Source organism: Bos indicus, chromosome 11 (assembly GCF_029378745.1).
Source record: "Bos indicus isolate NIAB-ARS_2022 breed Sahiwal x Tharparkar chromosome 11, NIAB-ARS_B.indTharparkar_mat_pri_1.0, whole genome shotgun sequence".
NCBI classification, from domain to species: Eukaryota; Metazoa; Chordata; class Mammalia; order Artiodactyla; family Bovidae; genus Bos; species Bos indicus.
The window spans coordinates 37,360,158-37,379,734 of record NC_091770.1 but is presented as its reverse complement, the minus strand read 5'-3'; the positions used below and the strand labels follow the sequence as shown (position 1 = coordinate 37,379,734).

Genomic DNA, 19,577 nt, shown 5'->3' with positions numbered 1-19,577 from the left:
GGTTCTCAGAATAGGAAACCAGGTCCCTGCTCCACAGAACAATGGGAATTCACAGTTACTAAAACGTTCCAGGAAGCCAGCTGCTCCCCCAGGAGCAAGGTGTTTGGCGGTTCCCTGAGGGCCTATGGGTGGAGCCTCCTGGAGGCCTGGCACAGCTGGGTCAGATGAGCTGTCCTTTTGGGTCATCATGCCAAACTATGCACTTTTGTAACACCCATCAAGACTCAAAACCACAATCTTCCTCTTCCAGTGAGTCATGAAAGAATAGAGAATCTGAAATGTGTCTCCAGAGTGCTTATTGCTAACTGCTTTTAAGAGGAAATTCGTAAAAATCTGATGAAAGCTATGTACCCTTTCCCCATATTTACAACATTTTACATATAGTTTCTCTGTCTGTAAAATTCTACATACAAGATTCCTCTTCGATGAATCTTTCTCTAGAGTCTTTGACATTATGAGAAGGACACTTAACAACTTGGGGGTGGATTTTTTAAAAAAGTAAACATTTACATTTAAAAAATGTAAGCAATGTGGTGGTATTTTAGCCTCTCTGATAGAGGGAAGGGGAACAGCTTGGAAAGGAAGGGAGGTTATGGGAAGCAAATGGACGGTGCTACAGGACAGCATCAGATTTCCTGGGACGTGGTTTAAGGTACTGGACAAATGGGTGGGCTCTGACAAAGCAGAGTCTATTTTATGGACTCTACTTACAAATGTGGAAACAATATGATTGTCAGGGGCCTAGTGCCCACATCAAGATTTTAAATTGTCAAAGTGCCTATGTAAGACATGGATAGAAAAAATGCCTAGAAGAGAGACCTAGTAACTCAAAGGAAAGGAGAACAAGGAAAAGGGTTAAGAAGACATGACATTAGAGTCTAACAAGTGGAACTTGAATTTTGGACAGAGAGCTGTGTGATGATAATATGGTCTTGTAGGCATCACCAAGACTTGATGACGTAGTACTCAGTGCGAGAATACTGCAACAGCATGGTGTCTTAGTTTGGTAGTTCAGTTCAGTTCAGTTCAGTCGCTTGTCGTGTCCGACTCTTTGCAACTCCATGAACCACAGCACGCCAGGCCTCCCTGTCCGTCACCAACTCCTGGAGTTTACTCAAACCCATGTCCATTGAGTCGGTGATGCCGTCCAGCCATCTCATCCTCTGTCTTCCCCTTCTCCTCCTGCCCTCAATCTTTCCGAGCATCAGAGTCTCTTCAAATGAGTCAGCTCTTCGCATCAGGTGGCCAAAGTATTGAAGTTTCAGCTTCAACATCATTCCTTCCAATGAACATCCATGACTGATCTCCTTTAGGATGGACTGGTTGGATCTCCTTGCTGTCCAAGGGACTCTCAAGAGTCTTCTCCAACACCACAGTTCAAAAGCATCAATTCTTTGGTGCTCAGCTTTCTTTATAGTCCAACTCTCACATCCATACATGACCATTGGAAAAACCATAGCCTTGACTAGACGGACCTTTGTTGGCAAAGTAATGTCTCTGCTTTTTAATATGCTATCTAGGTTGGTCATAATTTTCCTTCCAAGGAATAAGTGTCTTTTAATTTCATGGCTGCAATCACCATCTGCAGTGATTTTGGAGTCCAGAAAAATAAAGTCAGCCACTGTTTCCCCATCTATTTGCCATGAAGTGATGGGACTGGATGCCTTGATCTTAGTTTGGTAGGGTTGCCATAAAAAATGCCACATGTTGGGTGGCTTACACAGCAGAATTTTATTCCACACAGTTCTGCAGGCAGGGAAGTTTAAGACCAATGTGCCGGCCAATTTAACTCCTGGTGTGGGCTCTCACCCCGGCTATGGACCCCTTATATGAGCACGGAGAAACTTTCTATCTAGCCTTTCCTCCTCAGCGTGTGTGCGCATGGGGAGAGTGAGTGAGCTCATTGGTATCTCTTCTTATAAGGACACTAATCTTATTGGATCAGAGACTCACGTTTATGACCTCACTTAACCTTATTTATTTCTGTAAATGCCCTCTCTACATATCCAGTCATATTGGATGTTAGGGATTTAACATAGGAAGTTTAGTGGGGACAAAAACATTCAGTCCATAACAGACTGTGTGTGTGTGGCCAACACACCCAGAGCATTGGAGGAGTGTGACTATACATCTAGAAATGTTCTCCAGCTTGGGTCCATGAAATTCGGAAGGAAAGAGTACCAGGAAAATCAGATGAAAAAAAAGGAGAGAAGTGATACTATCAAAGTGGTTTATATTTGACTGGTTTTCAAATGCTTTTAAATTATGAAACTTCTTCTTCAATCAAATCTTACACAGTAGAACTCAAGAATAAAAAGGTAAAGAATTCCATTTAAAATAGTGGACAAAAGATTTATACAAACACTTCACAAATGGCCAATTAGCAAACGAAAAATGCTCAGCATGATTGGTCACCAGGGAAACATAAGTTACAAACATAGTAAGATCACACTATCTACTCCTCAAGACAGCTAACCTTTATAAGTCTGACAACGTCAAACTGGCAACCAGAAACCTGACATTTTTGGTGAGAACATAAAATGATACAACCGTTTTGGAAAAAGATCTGGCAGTTTCTTATACCTGTGGCAGATTCATTTTGATATTTGGCAAAACTAATACAATTATGTAAAGTTTAAAAATAAAATAAAATTAAAAAAAAAAAAAAGATAAACACATTTCCCCCAATAACACAGAAATTCCACTCCCACACATTTACTTAAAAGAAAGAAAAAAAAATATGTCCACATAGATTTGTCCAAAAATGTTCACTGCAACTTCATTATAACCAGACACAGGAGAAGCATGTGTCTACTGATGGCTGGGTGGATAAACAAACTTTGCTATATCCGCACAGTGGAATTCTCCTCAGCTATAAAAAGGAAAGGACAGGATTATTGAGAGCTGGACATGACTTAGCAACTAAAACAACAACAACATTGTTACACACAACATGAAGAAATCTCAGAAACATTACCTGAGGGAAAGAAGCCAGAAATAAACCGTTCCTAATTGATCATTTGATTTATACAAAGTTCTGAAACAGGGAAAGCTAATCTATGGTAACAAAAACAAAAACAACATTGGAATCGTTTTTTCATCTGAGAGTGGAGCGGGGGTGGAGAGTGCCCCAGAAGTTAGCATGGGGGGACTTCCTGGGATAATGATACTCTTCTATATTTTGATAGGTGTCTGGATTACAAGATGCTTGCTCCTTGGAAGAAAAGTTATGACCAACCTAGACAGCATATTGAAAAGCAGAGACATTACTTTGCCAACAAAGGTCCATCTAGTCAAAGCTATGGTTTTTCCAGTAGTCATGTATGGATGTGAGAGTTGGACTATAAAGAAAGCTGAGAGCCGAAGAATTGATGCTTTTGAACTGTGGTGTTGGAGAAGACTCTTGAGAGTCCCTTGGACTGTAAGGAGATCCAACCAGTCCATTCTGAAGGAGGTCAGCCCTGAATATTCATTGGAAGGACTGATGTTGCAGCTGAAACTCCAATACTTTGGCCACCTGATGCGAAGAACTGACTCATTTGAAAAGACCCTGATGCTGGGAAAGACTTAAGGTGGGAGGAGAAGGGGACGACAGAGGATGAGATGGTTGGATGGCATCACCGACTCAATGGACATGAGTTTGAGTAAACTCCGGGAGTTGGTGATGGACAGGGAGGCCAGGCGTGCTGCAGTCCATGGGGTCACAAAGAGTAGGACACGACTGAGCGAAGGAACTGACTGACTGACTTGGATAATTCAGGTGTAAGTGTTTGTCAAAGTTCATCAAAAGGAACCTTAAAATTGGTGCATCTCAACTATACATAAAATTTACTTAAAAAAAAAATGAACTCTAGGTAATGACATGTAAATTGAAACAATTAGGGGTAAGTATCCTGATGTCAACAATTTACTTCAAATCACAAAATCTAAGTGGTGGGTTTCTAGGAGTTCACTCTATTATTCTTTCAGCTTTCCTGTATGCTTGAAAATTTTCACAACAATATCTTGGGGAAAATCTTACATAGAAGCTCAGCGTACAAAAGGCAAAAACATAGAGTGTCTCTGGAGAAGGAGGGGAACCGCGCCCCTCCAGTTGCCCCCCAACCCTTGTTTCCTGGGGTTGTCCCTAAGGAGTCTTCTGGAACTCCAGGAGTTGGAGGAACACACCTCAAAATTACTGCAGGAGACAGCCTTCCTGGTCACACTAGGGATGTGGGTGCTGAGCTCCCAAGATGAACAATAAATCTGGCTCAGGAGCACGATGCAATAGTATCGTGAGGATTTCAGGTATCTAAACACCTGCCCAGACCTCAGTCCACTAAAACCAGGGCAGCACTAACTTGACTTGTCCTGCTGGCAGTCTCATTTCAAAAAATGTAGAAGTAGCAAGGAAAACTGCTACACAGAACTGGACTCTTATCAAATAGAAAGGGCTGGTAGGTGGTAGTAACATAAATCACTGGGAGAAGGCTACCAAGTGGCTTCTTGATGGTCAATGAAAGGAGCACAGGGCATAATCAGAAGTGTATATTAGAAAAGGCTCCCCAAAATGATAATCTGAGGAGACATTAACAAATGAAGAAGGAAAGAAGGCATCTAAAGAAACCAAAGTGGCTGAAGAGGGAGTTGATGTATTCAGGTTTTAAATGTACAAGTAACAGAAGCAGGAGCAAATAACCAGGGATGAACACAAAAATATTCTACAGACAACTTTAGTACAGTTTCAAGAATGCAAAAATGAAAAGCTAAGACATCTGGAAAGGATTTTAAAGATATATTTAGGGCTAGAAGAAAAAGAGAAAAGTTAGGAACACTGCTTACATCAGATGGCTTAATATGAACAGGGAGCAGATTTAATGATCACCTCTATTAAAGGGGATGCTCCCCAAACCAGAGAGGTCCAAACAGAGCTCATGTCCTTGAGCGCAGACACCTTCAAATGTAATTACAGAAATAAGGTCAGTAATGGTTGAGAGTTTGGAAGCCAGAAGAAGTGGCATCCAAAAAAAAAGTTCCCAGATCCAAAAGGGAAAACACGTAGGCTCTGGCACATGCTGACTCATGAGTTGATGCAATCCCTGGAAGATTCTAGGGTGAATTATTACACAGAAGGTTGATAAGCACTTGGAAAAGTAATGATGACTAGGCAACAACAGGGGTTCACAGTGAACTAATTGCATATCTTTTATGGGTTGGTTTGTTTAGGAGAGATTAAAAATACCAGAGACATAATCTGGCTTTCAGCAAGATATTTGCTAAGTTTTAATGATATCTTATCAGACTAGAGATAGAAATATGAGCTCCATGATGGCATGGTCAGTTCAGTTCAGTCGCTCAGTCGTGTCCGACTCTTTGCGACCCCATGAATCGCAGCATGCCAGGCCTCCCTGTCCATCACCAACTCCATGGTCAGACATATTTAAATGCCTGTTACTAGGCATCACTGACTCGATGGACATGAGTTTGAGTGAACTCTGGAAGTTGGTGATGGACAGGGAGGCCTGGCGTGCTGCAATCCATGGGGTCGCAAAGAGTCGGACATGACTGAGTGACTGAACTGAACTGAACATGTGTGTATTAAGTAACAGAATGCCAAATTGAATGGGGGCTCTTGGTGGTGGTATTTGGTTGTTCTAGTCTTTTTTTTTTCTTCTATGATTTGTAACTCACACTCCTGAAATCAGAGAACAGTGTGATGCTGAAAGGGAAAGTAAATACTTTGGAACGGTATTTCAAAGATGTTGATAGGTTGAAACATAAACAAGATATGTTTGTGTGGGAAAATAAACAAAATAAATCTTATTTGGTACAAATACAAAGCTGTGTACTCATATTTTAGAAGATCAGTTGTGTAAGTCTAAGAGGGGGGATAACCTTACCATTTTGAGGAATAATATCTATGATTCAACTGTTTGGTATGGCAGCCAAAAGAGCTGATGCCATCTTTGTTTGATTAAATACAGAAATAAAATCAAAACAAGAAGAGTCCTACTGAGATGAACCCTGAGCTGATTAGTCTGCATCTGAAGCACTTTTTTTTTTTTTAATTTTTATTTTATATTGGAGTTCAGTTGATTAACAATGTTGTGTTAGTTTTAGGTTAGTACAGCCACTATGGAGAACAATATGGAGGTTCCTTAAGGAACTAAAAATAGAGCTACCGTATGATTCAACAACCTCACTCCTTGGCATATATCCGAAGAAAAATATGGCTTGAAAGTAAGCGTGCACCCCAGTGTTCATTGCAGCGCTATTTCCAATAGCAAAGACATGGAAACAACTTAAGCGGCCATCAACAGACGATGGACAAGGAAGATGTGGCTCATATATACAATGGCATTTTACTCAGCCATTGCAGAGAATGAAATAATGCCATTTGCAGCAACCTGGATGGACCTGAATTTGGTCCTAGAGGAGTTACTTTGAAATGGAATTGAAATGGGTAAGGGAGATTAAGAGTTACAAAATAAATGAGCCATGAGGATGGAATGAGCAGAGTGGGAATACAGTCAATAATAACATAATATCTGAACTAACACAGCGTTGTAAGTCAACTATACTTCAAAACAAACAAGTAAATAAACTCTTGGAAAAAGAGACCAATTTGTAGTTATCGAAGTGAGGGGTGTGGGGGGACTAGATAAAGGCAGTCAAAAGTTACAAACTTCCAGTTAGAAGATAAATAAACATCAGGGATGCAGTATTATGCTAATTCTTCTACATATTAAAATGAAAGCTGTTAATAGAATAAATCCCAAGAGTTCTCATCACAAGAAAAAACATTGCTTTTTCTGTTGTTTTGTCACTGTTTAGATGACAGATGTTCACTAAACTTATGGTGATAATCATTTCATAAGGTATGTAAGTCAAATCATTAAGTACACCTTAAACTTATAGAGTGCTGCATGTCCGTTATATCTCAATAAAACTAAAAGAAGAAACAACACAGAATTTAATGGAATTGATAAAACAGAGGAGGAGACAGCTAGACACCTTGTTACTGAAGGAACTGGATGTTTAGACTGGAGAAAATGAGACTTCAGGGGGTCAAATACAATCTTCCCACGCAAGAAGGCTGTCAGAAGACTGGACTTATTCAACAACAATTCAGAAGGTAGAACTTTGGCTAAAGGAAAACAAAAATCAGCTCTACCTAGGGCAAAGCATTTTACCAATGGAGTGATTTAAAAATGAATTGCACTACCTTGTACAGTAGTGAATTCTTCATCTCCAGAAGTAGGCTAGTAAAAGTGCCAGTCCAAGTTGTACAGAAAATTCTTACTTTGCAGTTCGTGAGATGTTGGACTTGATGTGCACTGACAGACCTTCAGGGAAGAATTCTACACCACGAGACTCTGACTCAAACTAGTATACATAAGGTCACCAAGGTTTCTATGGGCATAAACAACCATGATGTAGATAACTGTACAACTGCAAATGTAAATAACTGTAGATAACAATGTTGATTACTTATTCCTTTGATATTTAAAAATCCACTTAAATACAATAGATAGTTTGGGGGTTATTATTTGAAACTAAGCAAATACATATAGTAAACATGCAATATTACCTTGACAGGATACGAGAAAAGCTTAATGAAACCAAAATCATCTCCTGTGGCTAAGAGGGAACAGTCTTTGGTGAGGCTGGCAGCATTTACATCAGTCACATCGCTGTGCACTGGCCAGATGCCCTCACAGGTGGGCCCCAGCACACAGGTCCATGTGTCCCACTCTATCTTCTCAATCTTGAAAAGAAGGAAAATTAGTATATTTCGTACAACCCAGAGATCTTTTTGTCTGATTTAAAAGAAACAAACTGAGATGGAATAGTTCTAAATGATGACTTTGCTAACACCGGGTATTTTGTATGCTGCAGTGCCTAAAATCCTCAGCTGCATTTTTAAAGTGGCATATATATTGTCTCGATAAATCAACACTGCAGTCAAACCTCCATATACGCTCCCCTAGATAAAATGAACACGTCTGAATTGTGGACACCTGACAATAACAAAGGTTTTTAATTCTCACCTAGATATTTATTATCGTGTATGCCATAAGCTGGGGCTTCCCTGGTGGCTCAGGCAGAAAAGAATCTGCCTGCAATGTGGGAGACCCAGGGTTGATCCCTGGGCTGGGAAGATCCCCTGCAGAAAGGAATGGCTACCCACTGCAGTATTCTTGCCTAGAGAATTCCATGGACAAAGGAGCCTGGCAGGCTATAGCCCATGGGGTCGCAAAGAGTCATGAAATTAAAAGACACGGAATTGTGAAATTAAAAGTCATGAAATTAAAAGAGCCATGAAATTAAAAGACCCTTGCACCTTGAAAGGAAAGCTATGACAAACCTAGACAGAGCATTAAAAAGCAAAGACATCACTTTGCTGACAAGGTCGATATAGTCAAAGATATAGTTTTTCCATTAGTCACATATGGAGGTGAGAGTTGGACCATAACAAAGGCTGAGTGCTGAAGAATTGGTGATTTTGAACTGTGGTGCTGGAGAAGATTCTTGAGAGTCCCTTGGACAGTAAGGATATCAAACCAGTCAATCCTAAAGGAAATCAGTCTTGAATATTCATGTGAAGGACTGATGCTGAAGCTCCAATACACTGACCACCCGATGCGAAGAACTGACTCATTAGAAAAGACCCTGATGCTGGCAAAGACTGACGGCAAAAGGAGAAGAGGGTGACAGAGGATGAGATGGTTGGATGGCATTGCTGACTCAATGGACATGAGTTTGAGCAAACTCTGGGAGATAGTGAAGGACAGGGAAGCCTGGTGTGCTGGAGTCCATGGGGTCACAAAGAGTCAGACATGACTTAGCCACTGAACAAACATCAAAATGCCATCAGGGTTTCTCAGCATCAGCTCTATTGACATTCCAAGCTAGATAATTATGTGCGTTCAGGGGCTGTCCTGCCCATTCAGCAGCATCCCTGTCCTTGACCCACTGGATGCCAGTAGCACCACCTCCCCAGGCTGTCCCCAGACATTGTCAAATATCCCTGGGAGAGAGGGCAAATTGACCTCAACTGAGAATCACTGAGCTAGATTGATCAATGGGGCTGATCATTTAGCAAAGTATTTTAAAAAGGCACAGGACAGAACTTTTTAAAGGACTGCTTCCTTGAAGGAAAGAGCAATAAGATTCTGCAGCTAGCTTAGTATTCTTTATGCTCTAGAGAGACCATCTTAAAAACTGGAAGAGATGTTCATACTCTATTGCGTGAATATGCGTTTTATCCTTTAAAACTGTTTTATCTGAAATTCATGGACAGGAAGATTCACAATTCAAATATTTTAATTCTGACAAAATCAAGGCTTTTCTTTCCTTTTTTAAAAAAGAAAACAATAACAGTACCACCACCACTGTGGATTAGACTTTCCCAGGGGAATATGATTTTATTTACTTTCATTCAAGACCTCCTAGTGTACCTTATCAGTACAGTTTCTATGCACAAGCACTTTGAAGCACTGTTTAAAAAGCTATAAAAACTCATTAGAGAGCTGTAGCTAAAATGAAAGACCAGATTGCTCCCTGTGGATCTGGAAGCTGCTTCGCACATTGTTAATGTACCTCACCTTCCATTTCTGTAGTTTTCTGCTTGGCACCACTGCCTGCGAGGGAAACGACAAGATGTAGCTAGGATTTGAGTCACAATGTGAGGAGGTGCTATACATATTTTAGTCACTCAAATTTCTCATTTAATATTCTGTGTTTCTTCTGGACACATGCAGGATTGGAACCAAAAAACGGCGGTTCACCCAGTGAGTTTGGGTGTTCAAGGAAGGCTGCAGACCGAGGTGACGTGACGTGGTTCCCCCATAACTACCTCAGTCTTCTGAGCTGCAAGTGGAGTCTCCCCAACTCCTTATGACATCCCCAACTGACCTTCACAGGAAGAAAAGCAGGGAACGCCCCACTCAGGTTTCAGAAATGGGCTTCTGGTCACTGACTTCCTTAGAGATATGAGATTTCATTTCTGACACCCTCCTTGGGTGGCACCTTTCCTGGACTCATTATACAGGGAGGGATGGGGGTGAGCTGGTCTTGCTCACTCTATAGTCACCCCAACAGAACACCCTTGGCCAGATCTGAACACCATGCTATCTGGCGGAGGCATATGTCTAACTTGTCAGAAGCTATAGAAACTGCATTTAAAATGGAGCATTAAAGAATGTGTATATATATGTGTAACGTTGAGTTACATAATATGAGTCACTTTGCTGTATAGCAGAAACTAACACAACACTGTGAATCAATTATACTTCAATAAAATAAATTTAAAAAAGAATGATCCCTGTAACCAACAAAACCCAAAACGGGTAAATAAACTTGTTAAACACCCTGGAATTTAGACAGACACAAGGGTGTCTCCCATAGCACCTTGCCCCAGGCAGGTATGTCATTATCATCACTGCTTTGCAGAGGAGGTAACTGGAGCCCAATGAGAAGTGAGTCATTTAAATCCCGGCCAGCTTAGCAAGCAGAGGGTAAGTCGCGCTCTAAGGAGTTGGGCTCCTGGGATAGAGCTGCCTTAACTGCACCATGCTGCATTGGTGTATATAAATGGACATTTTAATAGCTGTCATAGTTAAAACTTTGCTGGGTAAGCTTTGTGTTAGTTTCACCATGACTATTTCTTTCTTTTTCGCAAAGGAAAATTTCAAAATCCTTCATACTTAATTGAGGGGCCTGACAATACTGCTAAGTAAAAGGATGAGCTACCTCTGGAGGTATGTTTTAGTCTCTAATTGCTCATCTGTCCCAAGTTGACCTCATCCTTCCTCCACCACGTGGTTCTACCGAATCTTATTTTAGTAAACTTATGTGGGGGACTAGCACTGGAAGGGAAAATACAGGTAAAGTGATGCAAAATGACGCTGCGTGGTCTAGGCTGTGGATGACACTCAGACCTCTCTAGGCTGGGACCAAAGCTCCGTGGTCCTTTGACTTTCTTAGAACCTTAATTTCCCTGTCTGTAAAATGAGATTGACAACTATCACACACCAGCCTGATTCATAGTAGGTAAACCACTCTCTGAGGGTTGGAATACAGGTATACAAAGTGCCTGGAACAGTGCACAGATACTCAGTGAAGGAATGGCATACTTCAAAATATCCCTTACTCAAGGCTATTAAAGTTTCCCCATAAAAAAAGTTAAAATAAAGATTGATCAAAGGTAAATAAACTGGAGTTTGGGAGTGAGATTAATCAATCCATTAACAATTTCCCTTAATCCAGTGCCATCGTCTGTAACCACTTGGGTGTCTCATGTACTGCACATATATTGCCTTTAGAAACAATTAAAATATTATGAATGAACAGAAGTCCAGAAGTACCTTAGAATACTGGGATAGTTTATACTGCTAGCTAACTGAAGCTACAGAGTGGAAGATGCCTGTCCCTCGGTGGCATACCCTTGACTCTTTTTCCTCTAAAGAAGCAATATTTCCTTTTCTTTCATCAAAGGTTACATAGTGAATAAATGAGTTAGAATGTCTCCGGGGACTAAAAGGACGTCCTTAGTGCTCCATCAGGCAATGACTTTTTTGGCCAACAGGGTTTACCAGGCGGAAGCACTGTACAGACTGAAAGACCAAAGCAGCCAAGCCTTTAGGAAGAGATTTCAGGAGTGTGTGAGTTCATGGATTCAAAATTTTGTCTAGGATTTGATTTCAGCGATTAAAAAATGATGTATGTGGATAGAAGCATGAGAAAAATATGGGAAAAGATAACAGCTTGCTACATTAGGATGGTCACGTTGGGGATGGTTTTGTTTTGAAAAATAATTTCTCTTATTGTTGCAAAAGATATTGTTTACTATTGCAAACAGTAACCACTGAGAAAGCATGTTTCAGAATTTTAAGTTCCTAAAAAGCTTTGCATAAAATGACAGAACATGTGGAACAGGAAAAGTAATATGTAGCATTCAAATTGTTAGCTCAGTCATTGTCTTCTGGCAGAGAAAAATTAAGTAGGACACCAATTAGAGATTGCTATGTCAGTGGCACAGTAAATCCATACCTCCTCAGAAAGTAGGAAACCAGGGTAAGCAGTCAGATTTAAGAAATGGGCAAGCCTGAAAGACACACAACTATAACTCATTTTAGTGAATAGTAATGATAGGTTTTACTTAAATGCACATAGTAAATCATGAACTATTTTTTAAAAGCTTTGTGTGTGATTGTTACCTCGGAAGGTCTTATTATATGCCGTTTGCCTCTTGGAGCTTCAAAGAAGAGTTGTTCTTTGGCACCTGAATTGACTTGCAGTAATTTTCCTGTTATGATAGAATAAAGCAGGAGACAATTAACCTCTGCATTTATCTTTTCGTGATAAAATGAACATGATTGCAACCATTTGATATTTTCTATTTTCATTGATTTTAATCAAAGTCTCATAATTTGAGTAAATATATGCTGAGTGATCCAGGATGTATGTAAAGACAATCACGTGGCAGGGTAGAAACTCCAAAGCTATGATTTTTAAACACATGAACCTTATAAAACCTTACCTTGAACATCCTCCAAAAAGAGAAGAATCGAGCTGCTACTTTACTCGGCCGCACTGGCTATTTTTCCAAAGCCAGACAAAATCTAACTTATGCTCTTTTCCCCTGTTGCTTTCTAGCACAGAAATCTAGTAAAAGCAAACTGCATTGGCAAGAATTATGACACCAGAAGCAAACACCCTGTAAGAGTTCGTGTTTACTAAGATACAAATTCCAGATTTGCCATTTAACATTTAGAAACAGGAAGACAAGGACATATAAAACAAACTGTAAATGCTCATTCCATTCTCCCCTTCCCTTTTTACTTGAAAACTTGTGAAGAAATCCAAGACTTTTCCCAAAACAAAATGTTGAGCAAAAATAGTCTTTCGGTCTGATGTAAAATCTTGGATTTTAATCTTGGATTCATTTCGATTAATGTTGAAAACGATTAGATTTCTTAATTCTCTTCCTACCACATCAATGATTCTTTATAGCTTGAAAATTTAAATGACCCAAAAGATTTATTTTTGAGTATTTTTTTCAGCATTTTTTTAAACAATGGAAAATCTCAAACACATATGGAAGTAATGGTATAAAAAAACCCCTAGAAAGCCAATGTCCAGCCTCAATGGTAAATTACCACATGGCTGGCCTTGTTTCAGGAATCTCCACTCATTCTCTCACCCCAGATTACTTCGAAGCAAATGTCAGATATCCTAACATTTTATCTGCAAGTAATTTAGTGTGTGTGTGTGTATACACACACTAGCATGTCCTCCCCCCTCTTTCTTACATAACTCTTTTATATCTGCTGCTAAGTCACTTCAGTCGTGTTCAACTCTGTGCAACCCCATAGACGGCAGCCCACCAGGCTCTGCCGTCCCTGGGATTCTCCAGGCAAGAACACTGCAGTGGGTTGCCATTTCCTTCTCCAATGCATGAAAGTGAAAAGTGAAAGTGAAGTCGCTCAGTCGTGTCTGACTCTTAGCGACCCCATGGACTGCAGCCTTCCAGGCTCCTCCATCCATGGGATTCTCCAGGCAACAGTACTGAAGTGGGGTGCCATTGCCTTCTCCATATTTTATATCTAGTAGTCTTGAAATGTTCTTCCTGGAAAAATGAATACCAAACTAAGAACTCTGTGATTTATACCATGTTCTTTAATGTTTAAGTGGGTAGCACTTAGATCTGAAATCTAGCTTGGCTATCCTTCAGGAGTTGCAGGTCTGTTTCTAAGTGACTAATTAAAAACAAGGTTCTCTCATTTCATAACTGAAACCTGAATCATTTCCAGTTTGCTGGGTTATAACATGGTGACGTGGGGGATTTGCCTTTGCTGTGAGGAGCAAGTAAATTTGAAAGCATTTTCTCTGAAATGGGCCCATTTTCCTGACTTACTAGCCAAACATACACAAAGTGAGAAAAGAAAATGAGAGTTAAATCAGCTTTGGCTATTTAGCATTATAAGAAAATGAGTAATCAATATTTTCCCAATGAACTAGATATATCTGCAAAGTGACTTTTAGAATTCTTAAGAGTGACTGCAGATAACAAAGGATGTGGGAACAGGAGTAAAAGACTCAATGGAAACATTCTTAGAATATACATAATTTCCTGACAATTCACTTTACACTATTGTTTCAAAGATCATACTTTCTAAAACAGACCAAAACCTATTAAAACAGCTCAGTGAAGTACTTTCTGACTGCAGGAATGTTTTTAAAAGCCACTTTGGCAAGCACCATACACCTGTGGCTACCTCCCAAGCCCACACCCCTTCCCTGAGAACTGCCCTGCACCCTGGACTGGGCCCCTGTGGTCACACCTGCACTCTGGAGGTGGACATTGACCCAGGAGTGACCACACTGGGCAATCAAATTCTCTCTCCTGGGAAACTGGAACCTTAGGCTGAATCAGTGGATGCCTTGCTGGGAGGAGATGGATGTGGCCTTTGGGACTAGGGGTGACATTTGGGGGCGACAGAGAGTGGGCCCTGTGCAAACAAATGAGGGAAAGCCTGCCTGTGCAAAGAGGGGCACCACACGCAGGCACGAGACCCAGGGGAGCAGTGGAGATGGGCCCCTCAGAGCAGGAGAGGAGGGGAGAGGGGCACTCCCTGGTTAGGTTCCAGACATTTTCTGATTCATTCCTAAAGCCAGTTTCTCAGGAGATGTTGCTTCCTGTTCTTAGATTCTATGAAATATCCCTATTTTTCCAATAAAGTCATTCCTTATTCTTATTTTTTAATTTAAGCCAGCTTGAGTGGGTTTCTGAAACCAAGGATATGAAGAAATTTAAAAAAAAATCAATTATTGTGTTAGGAAGGTAGCGTTATGGATGTGTTTTTCTCCTCAAATTTTTGTTACTGCTGTTATTAAACTGTCTTTTTTTTTTTTTTTTAAGCATAGAGGAACTATTTAGGTCACCACTCTTTTTTTCCACTGCCTTCTACTCTGTAATATATAACCATGGAAACATTCTGAGGACGGGAGCAGAAGCAAAGGGCAAAAATTCTGTATAATCCAGGTATAATTTGCCCCTGAATAACAGTAACCCTATTCTTTTAGAATCCTCACCTTTTTTTTTTTATTCACTAGAAATGTCTACACACACAGAATAAGAGAATTGAAAAAGACAGCTGTCCTCATCATGATGCAGGTACAGTATATCACATACTGCTGGGGCCTAGAGCTTTATAACCCACAGAGCGATTCATACATGCCACCCCAGCATCTATATAACCTACAACTTAGAACAATTCCACTGCTCAGGCTCATTCTCCAAAGAAGACATACAGATGGCTAACAAACACATGAAAAGATGCTCAACATCACTCTTTTTCAGAGAAATTCAAATCAAAACCACAATGAGGTACCATTTCACCCTAGTCAGAATGGCTGCTATCCAAAAGTCTACAAGCAATAAATGCTGGAGAGGGTGTGGAGAAAAGGGAACCCTCTTATACTGTTTTGGGAATGCAAACTAGTACAGCCACTATGGAGAACAGTGTGGAGATTCCTTAAAAAACTGGAAATAGAACTTCCATATGACCCAGCAATCCCACTGCTGGGCATACACACTGAGGAAACCAGAAGGGAAAGAGACATGTGTACCCCAGTGTTCATCACAGCACTGTTTATAATAGCCAGGACATGGAAGCAACCTAGATGTCCATCAGCAGACAAATGGATAAGAGAGCTGTGGTACATATACACAATGGAATATTACTCAGCCATTAAAAATAATACATTTGAATCAGTTCTAATGAGGTGGATGAAACTGGAGCCTATTATACAGAGTGAAGTAAGCCAGAAAGAAAAACACCAATACAGTATACTAACACATATATATAGAATTTAGAAAGATGGTAACTATAACCCTGTATGCGAGAGAGCAAAAGAGACACAGATATATAGAACAGTCTTTTGGACTCTGTGGGAGAGGGCGAGGGTGGGATGGTTTGGGAGAATGGCATTGAAACATGTAAATTATCACATGTGAAACGAATCGCCAATCCAGGTTCGATGCATGATACAGGGTGCTTGGGGCTGGTGCACTGTGACGACCCAGAGGGATGGAATGGGGAGGGAGGTGGGAGAGGGGTTCAGGATGGGGAACACATGTACACCCATGGTGGATTCATGTCAATGTATGGCAAAAACCACTGCTGCTGCTGCTGTTAAGTCGCTTCAGTCGTGTCCGACTCTGTGCGACCCCACAGACGGAAGCCCACCAGGCTCCCCCGTCCCTGGGATTCTCCAGGCAAGAACAGTGGAGTGGGTTGCCATTTCCTTCAATGCAGGAAAGTGAAAAGTGAAAGTGAAGTTGCTCAGTCGTGTCTGACTCCTAGCGACCCCATGGACTGCAGCCTACCAGGCTCCTCCATCCATGGGATTTTCCAGGCAAGAGTACTGGAGTGGGGTGCCACTGCCTTCTCAAAGTAATTAGCCTCCAATTAAAATAAATAAATTTATATTAAAAAAAGAACAATTCCAAAATTGGTGCCTAATATACCAAACATATTAGGCCATTTGCAATGAAAATGGGAATCAGATGTCCTATTACAGCTTAAACTGTAAACGATCTCACAGTCCTGGTGTTTCTGGAAATGAACTAACATCCTCTAGAAAATACTCTTCCATGTTTTCTCTCTCTCCATATATATGTTTTCTTTCTTAGGCATTCTGTGCAGAGGTAGCTGATGTTCCTGCAAAACCCCGATGTGCTTTTTGGTTTTCCTGGGACCTGTGGTTGCCATGGACACGGAAGGCTGCGGAGGCTGACGGCTGAGCTGTTCCGCCCCTGACGAGCCAGCTGGCTCCAGCAAATTCGTTCACTATTTTTGACAAAATCAAAGGAACAAAACAGACCCCTGCTCCTAAATTCTGCTCCCTACCCTCTGCAGGCCCTCCAGGCCCTGCATGAAGAGCCAGGCTGATCCTGAGGCAGCCTGGCACAGGTTGAAGGCACTGGGGTATCAGGAGCAGAAGAATATTGATATGACACATGTCTCATGGCAACAAAACTGGAGTTAAACCAGGGAAGCTTCATGGGCACACTTGCTCTTGTTCTCCAGATGGTATAACTCCTCCCTAAAAATCAAAAATATTCTATTCTCCTCTCAGGCCACAGAAACCATTTGGTCTGATCCTCTTAACTGACTGAAGGGGCCACTTAGGATGAGAGGCAAAGTGGCTTTTTAAAGGCCTTGGCCTCCTTTCTCTCACTGTTTTTTTCGATCACCCTGAGTGTTGGTTGGATCGAAGACTCTATCTAGCTTTGGGCAAAATTATAGAAATAGTGAGGTTTGCCTCTCTCCCTGTGAAGTGACGGCTCTACATCTAGGGCCTTCATGCAGACCTCCGCCTGGCCTCTCTGTGGTGGCAGCTCGTGGTTCCCGGGCAAGGTCTTGTTCCTTCCACCTAGGGTTTATTCCTCTTTGTATCCCTACATCTGACATAGGGCCTACAACACATTTGAAGAATAAAAAAATAAAAACCTTCCCCAAGTGTCAATACAGCTGCAATGTTCCGTATCATAGCCATTTAAGATAGCTACTGTCAAAAACAAACAAAACCCAGAAAATAACAACCATTGGTGAGGATGAGGAGCAGTTGAAACTCTTGTGCACTGTTGACGGGAATGTAAAATGGTATAGCTGTGGAAGATAGTATGGAGGTTTCCCAAAAAATTAAAAATGGAATTTTATCCAGAAATTCCGCTTCTGGGTATATATTCAAAAGAACTGTATACCCCGATTGTGGCCATATTATTCACAATAACCAAAAACTGTAAGCAACTCAAATATCCACTGATCAATGAATGGATAAACAAAATGTGGTATGTACACATAATGGAATAGTCAGTCAGTTCAGTTGTTCAGTTGTGTCTGACTCTTTGTGACCCCATGCACCAGAGCACTCCAGGCTTCCTTGTCCATCACCAACTCCCGGAGCTTGCTCAAATTCATGTCCACGAGTCCATGAATTGGTGATGCCATCCAATCTCTCATCTTCTGTCGTCCCCTTCTCCTCCTGCCCTCAATCATTCCCAGCATCAATGGAATGTTATTCAACTTAAAGCGGAAAGTAATTCTGACACACGTTACAACATGGAGGAATCTTCAGGACATTATGCTAAGTGAAATAAGCCAGTTATAAAAAGACATATACTGTATGACTCCACTTATATGGAGTACCTAGAATAGTCAAATTAATAGAGACATGAAGTGGAATGGTGCTTGCCAGGGGCTGGGGGAGGGAGTAAGGGGAATTACTATTTAATGGGTACAGGGTTTCAATTTTATAAGATGAAAAGATGGATGAGAGGTGAGATGGCTGGTGGTGGTATCTGCACAATAATGTGAATGTATTTAACACCACTGAACTAACTGTACACTCAAAATGGTTAAGACAGCAAATTTTATGTTATGTGTATTTTATCACAAATAAAAATAATTTTAATCTCCTCAATCAAAACATATTCTTCCTATGTCCCATTTCCTCTCAGTTCTTCACTCCATAAATGTAAATAATAATTGGCTTTAACTCTCTAATGGTCATTGTAGTGGTGGGATTCACATACTGTGTCAGGTGGGGTGTGTGTGTGTGTTGGGTTCTAAATATAACTCATCACACTCTGCTCTTCATATGCATAAAGATGGCCCTCAGTGTTCTAAATCTTTCTCACAACAGGGCATAGCCAGAGATGTTAGCCAGAAATCCAACAGGATGAAATCCTTGTTTTAATTTTTTTTAAAAGCAAACAATAAAGCAGAGACTATCAAAGAAGGGGCTGAGAAGCGGCTGCTGACACTCACCCCTCACCTCCTGGGCCTCACTGCTCCTAGATGCCTCCCAGGCCCGCGTCCTGCTATTTCCACACACCAGCCCAAGCCCCCGGCACTGCGTCTGCCTGGCCCTGAAGTGAAAGTGAGCAGGACTTATCTGATCCCCTTTGCCCTTGTTGGGACTTGGACCTCTCACAATGAAATGGCACGCATGCCTTCCTTGCTCTGTGTAAAACGCCTGTGGGTTGTAAATGATTAAGTCCAAATTCCAGCGCAGTACGTATAGCTACAAGGAAATTCCTGCTGGGCAGAAGGGTCAGTCTACAGCCACTACTTCAACAAATGCATGAAATACACTGGCATCTCTAAAATACCTGTTTTTGGTTGAGACCCTCGTCATCTCTTTGTCTTGGTTTATTTCACTTGCTTTCCATCTCCAGGCTCGCTCCCCCTTCCCAAGATGGTAGGGAAAGCCCCACTCTAATCTGTCAGAGTTACCTAATGCTTACAGGATAAAGTTCAGGGTTAAACTTCCTAGCATGACCTAATAGTTTCTTTCCTTGCTGTCTTGGCCTCGCAGCATCCCCTGCCTTTCATGCCCTCAGCCACTCAGCATTACTGTTTCTTAATCCCCCTGTTCTTCCCGCCGCCACATGGTAGCACAACCTGTTCCTTCCCAGCCTGGAACGCCGATCTCAGACATCGCCATCTGTTGAGCTTCTACTCATCTTTCAAGATCCATCTCAAAGGTCACTCCTTCTATGAAGGCTCCATGGATTCCCCTGG

At 41.2% G+C, this 19,577-nt stretch overlaps 1 protein-coding gene across 6 annotated transcripts in view; it reads right to left on the bottom strand.

Moving 5' to 3' along the window:
* The window catches only part of EML6 (EMAP like 6), a 322,773-nt gene that overhangs the window by 42,025 nt on the left and 261,171 nt on the right, over positions 1–19,577 (bottom strand). For 5 of the 6 annotated variants that reach the window (XR_011569245.1, XM_070798676.1, XM_070798674.1 and 2 more), the window contains 2 exons: positions 12,201–12,289; positions 7,571–7,747 (listed from right to left, as the gene is read on the bottom strand). Coding sequence is in view for 5 of the 6 variants with exons in the window: in XM_070798676.1 (XP_070654777.1) it covers positions 7,571–7,747; positions 12,201–12,289 (266 nt within the window). In the remaining variant the exon portion in view is untranslated. The remainder of the gene's footprint in view (positions 1–7,570; positions 7,748–12,200; positions 12,290–19,577) is intronic. The other variant, XM_070798677.1, reaches the window with a different exon arrangement.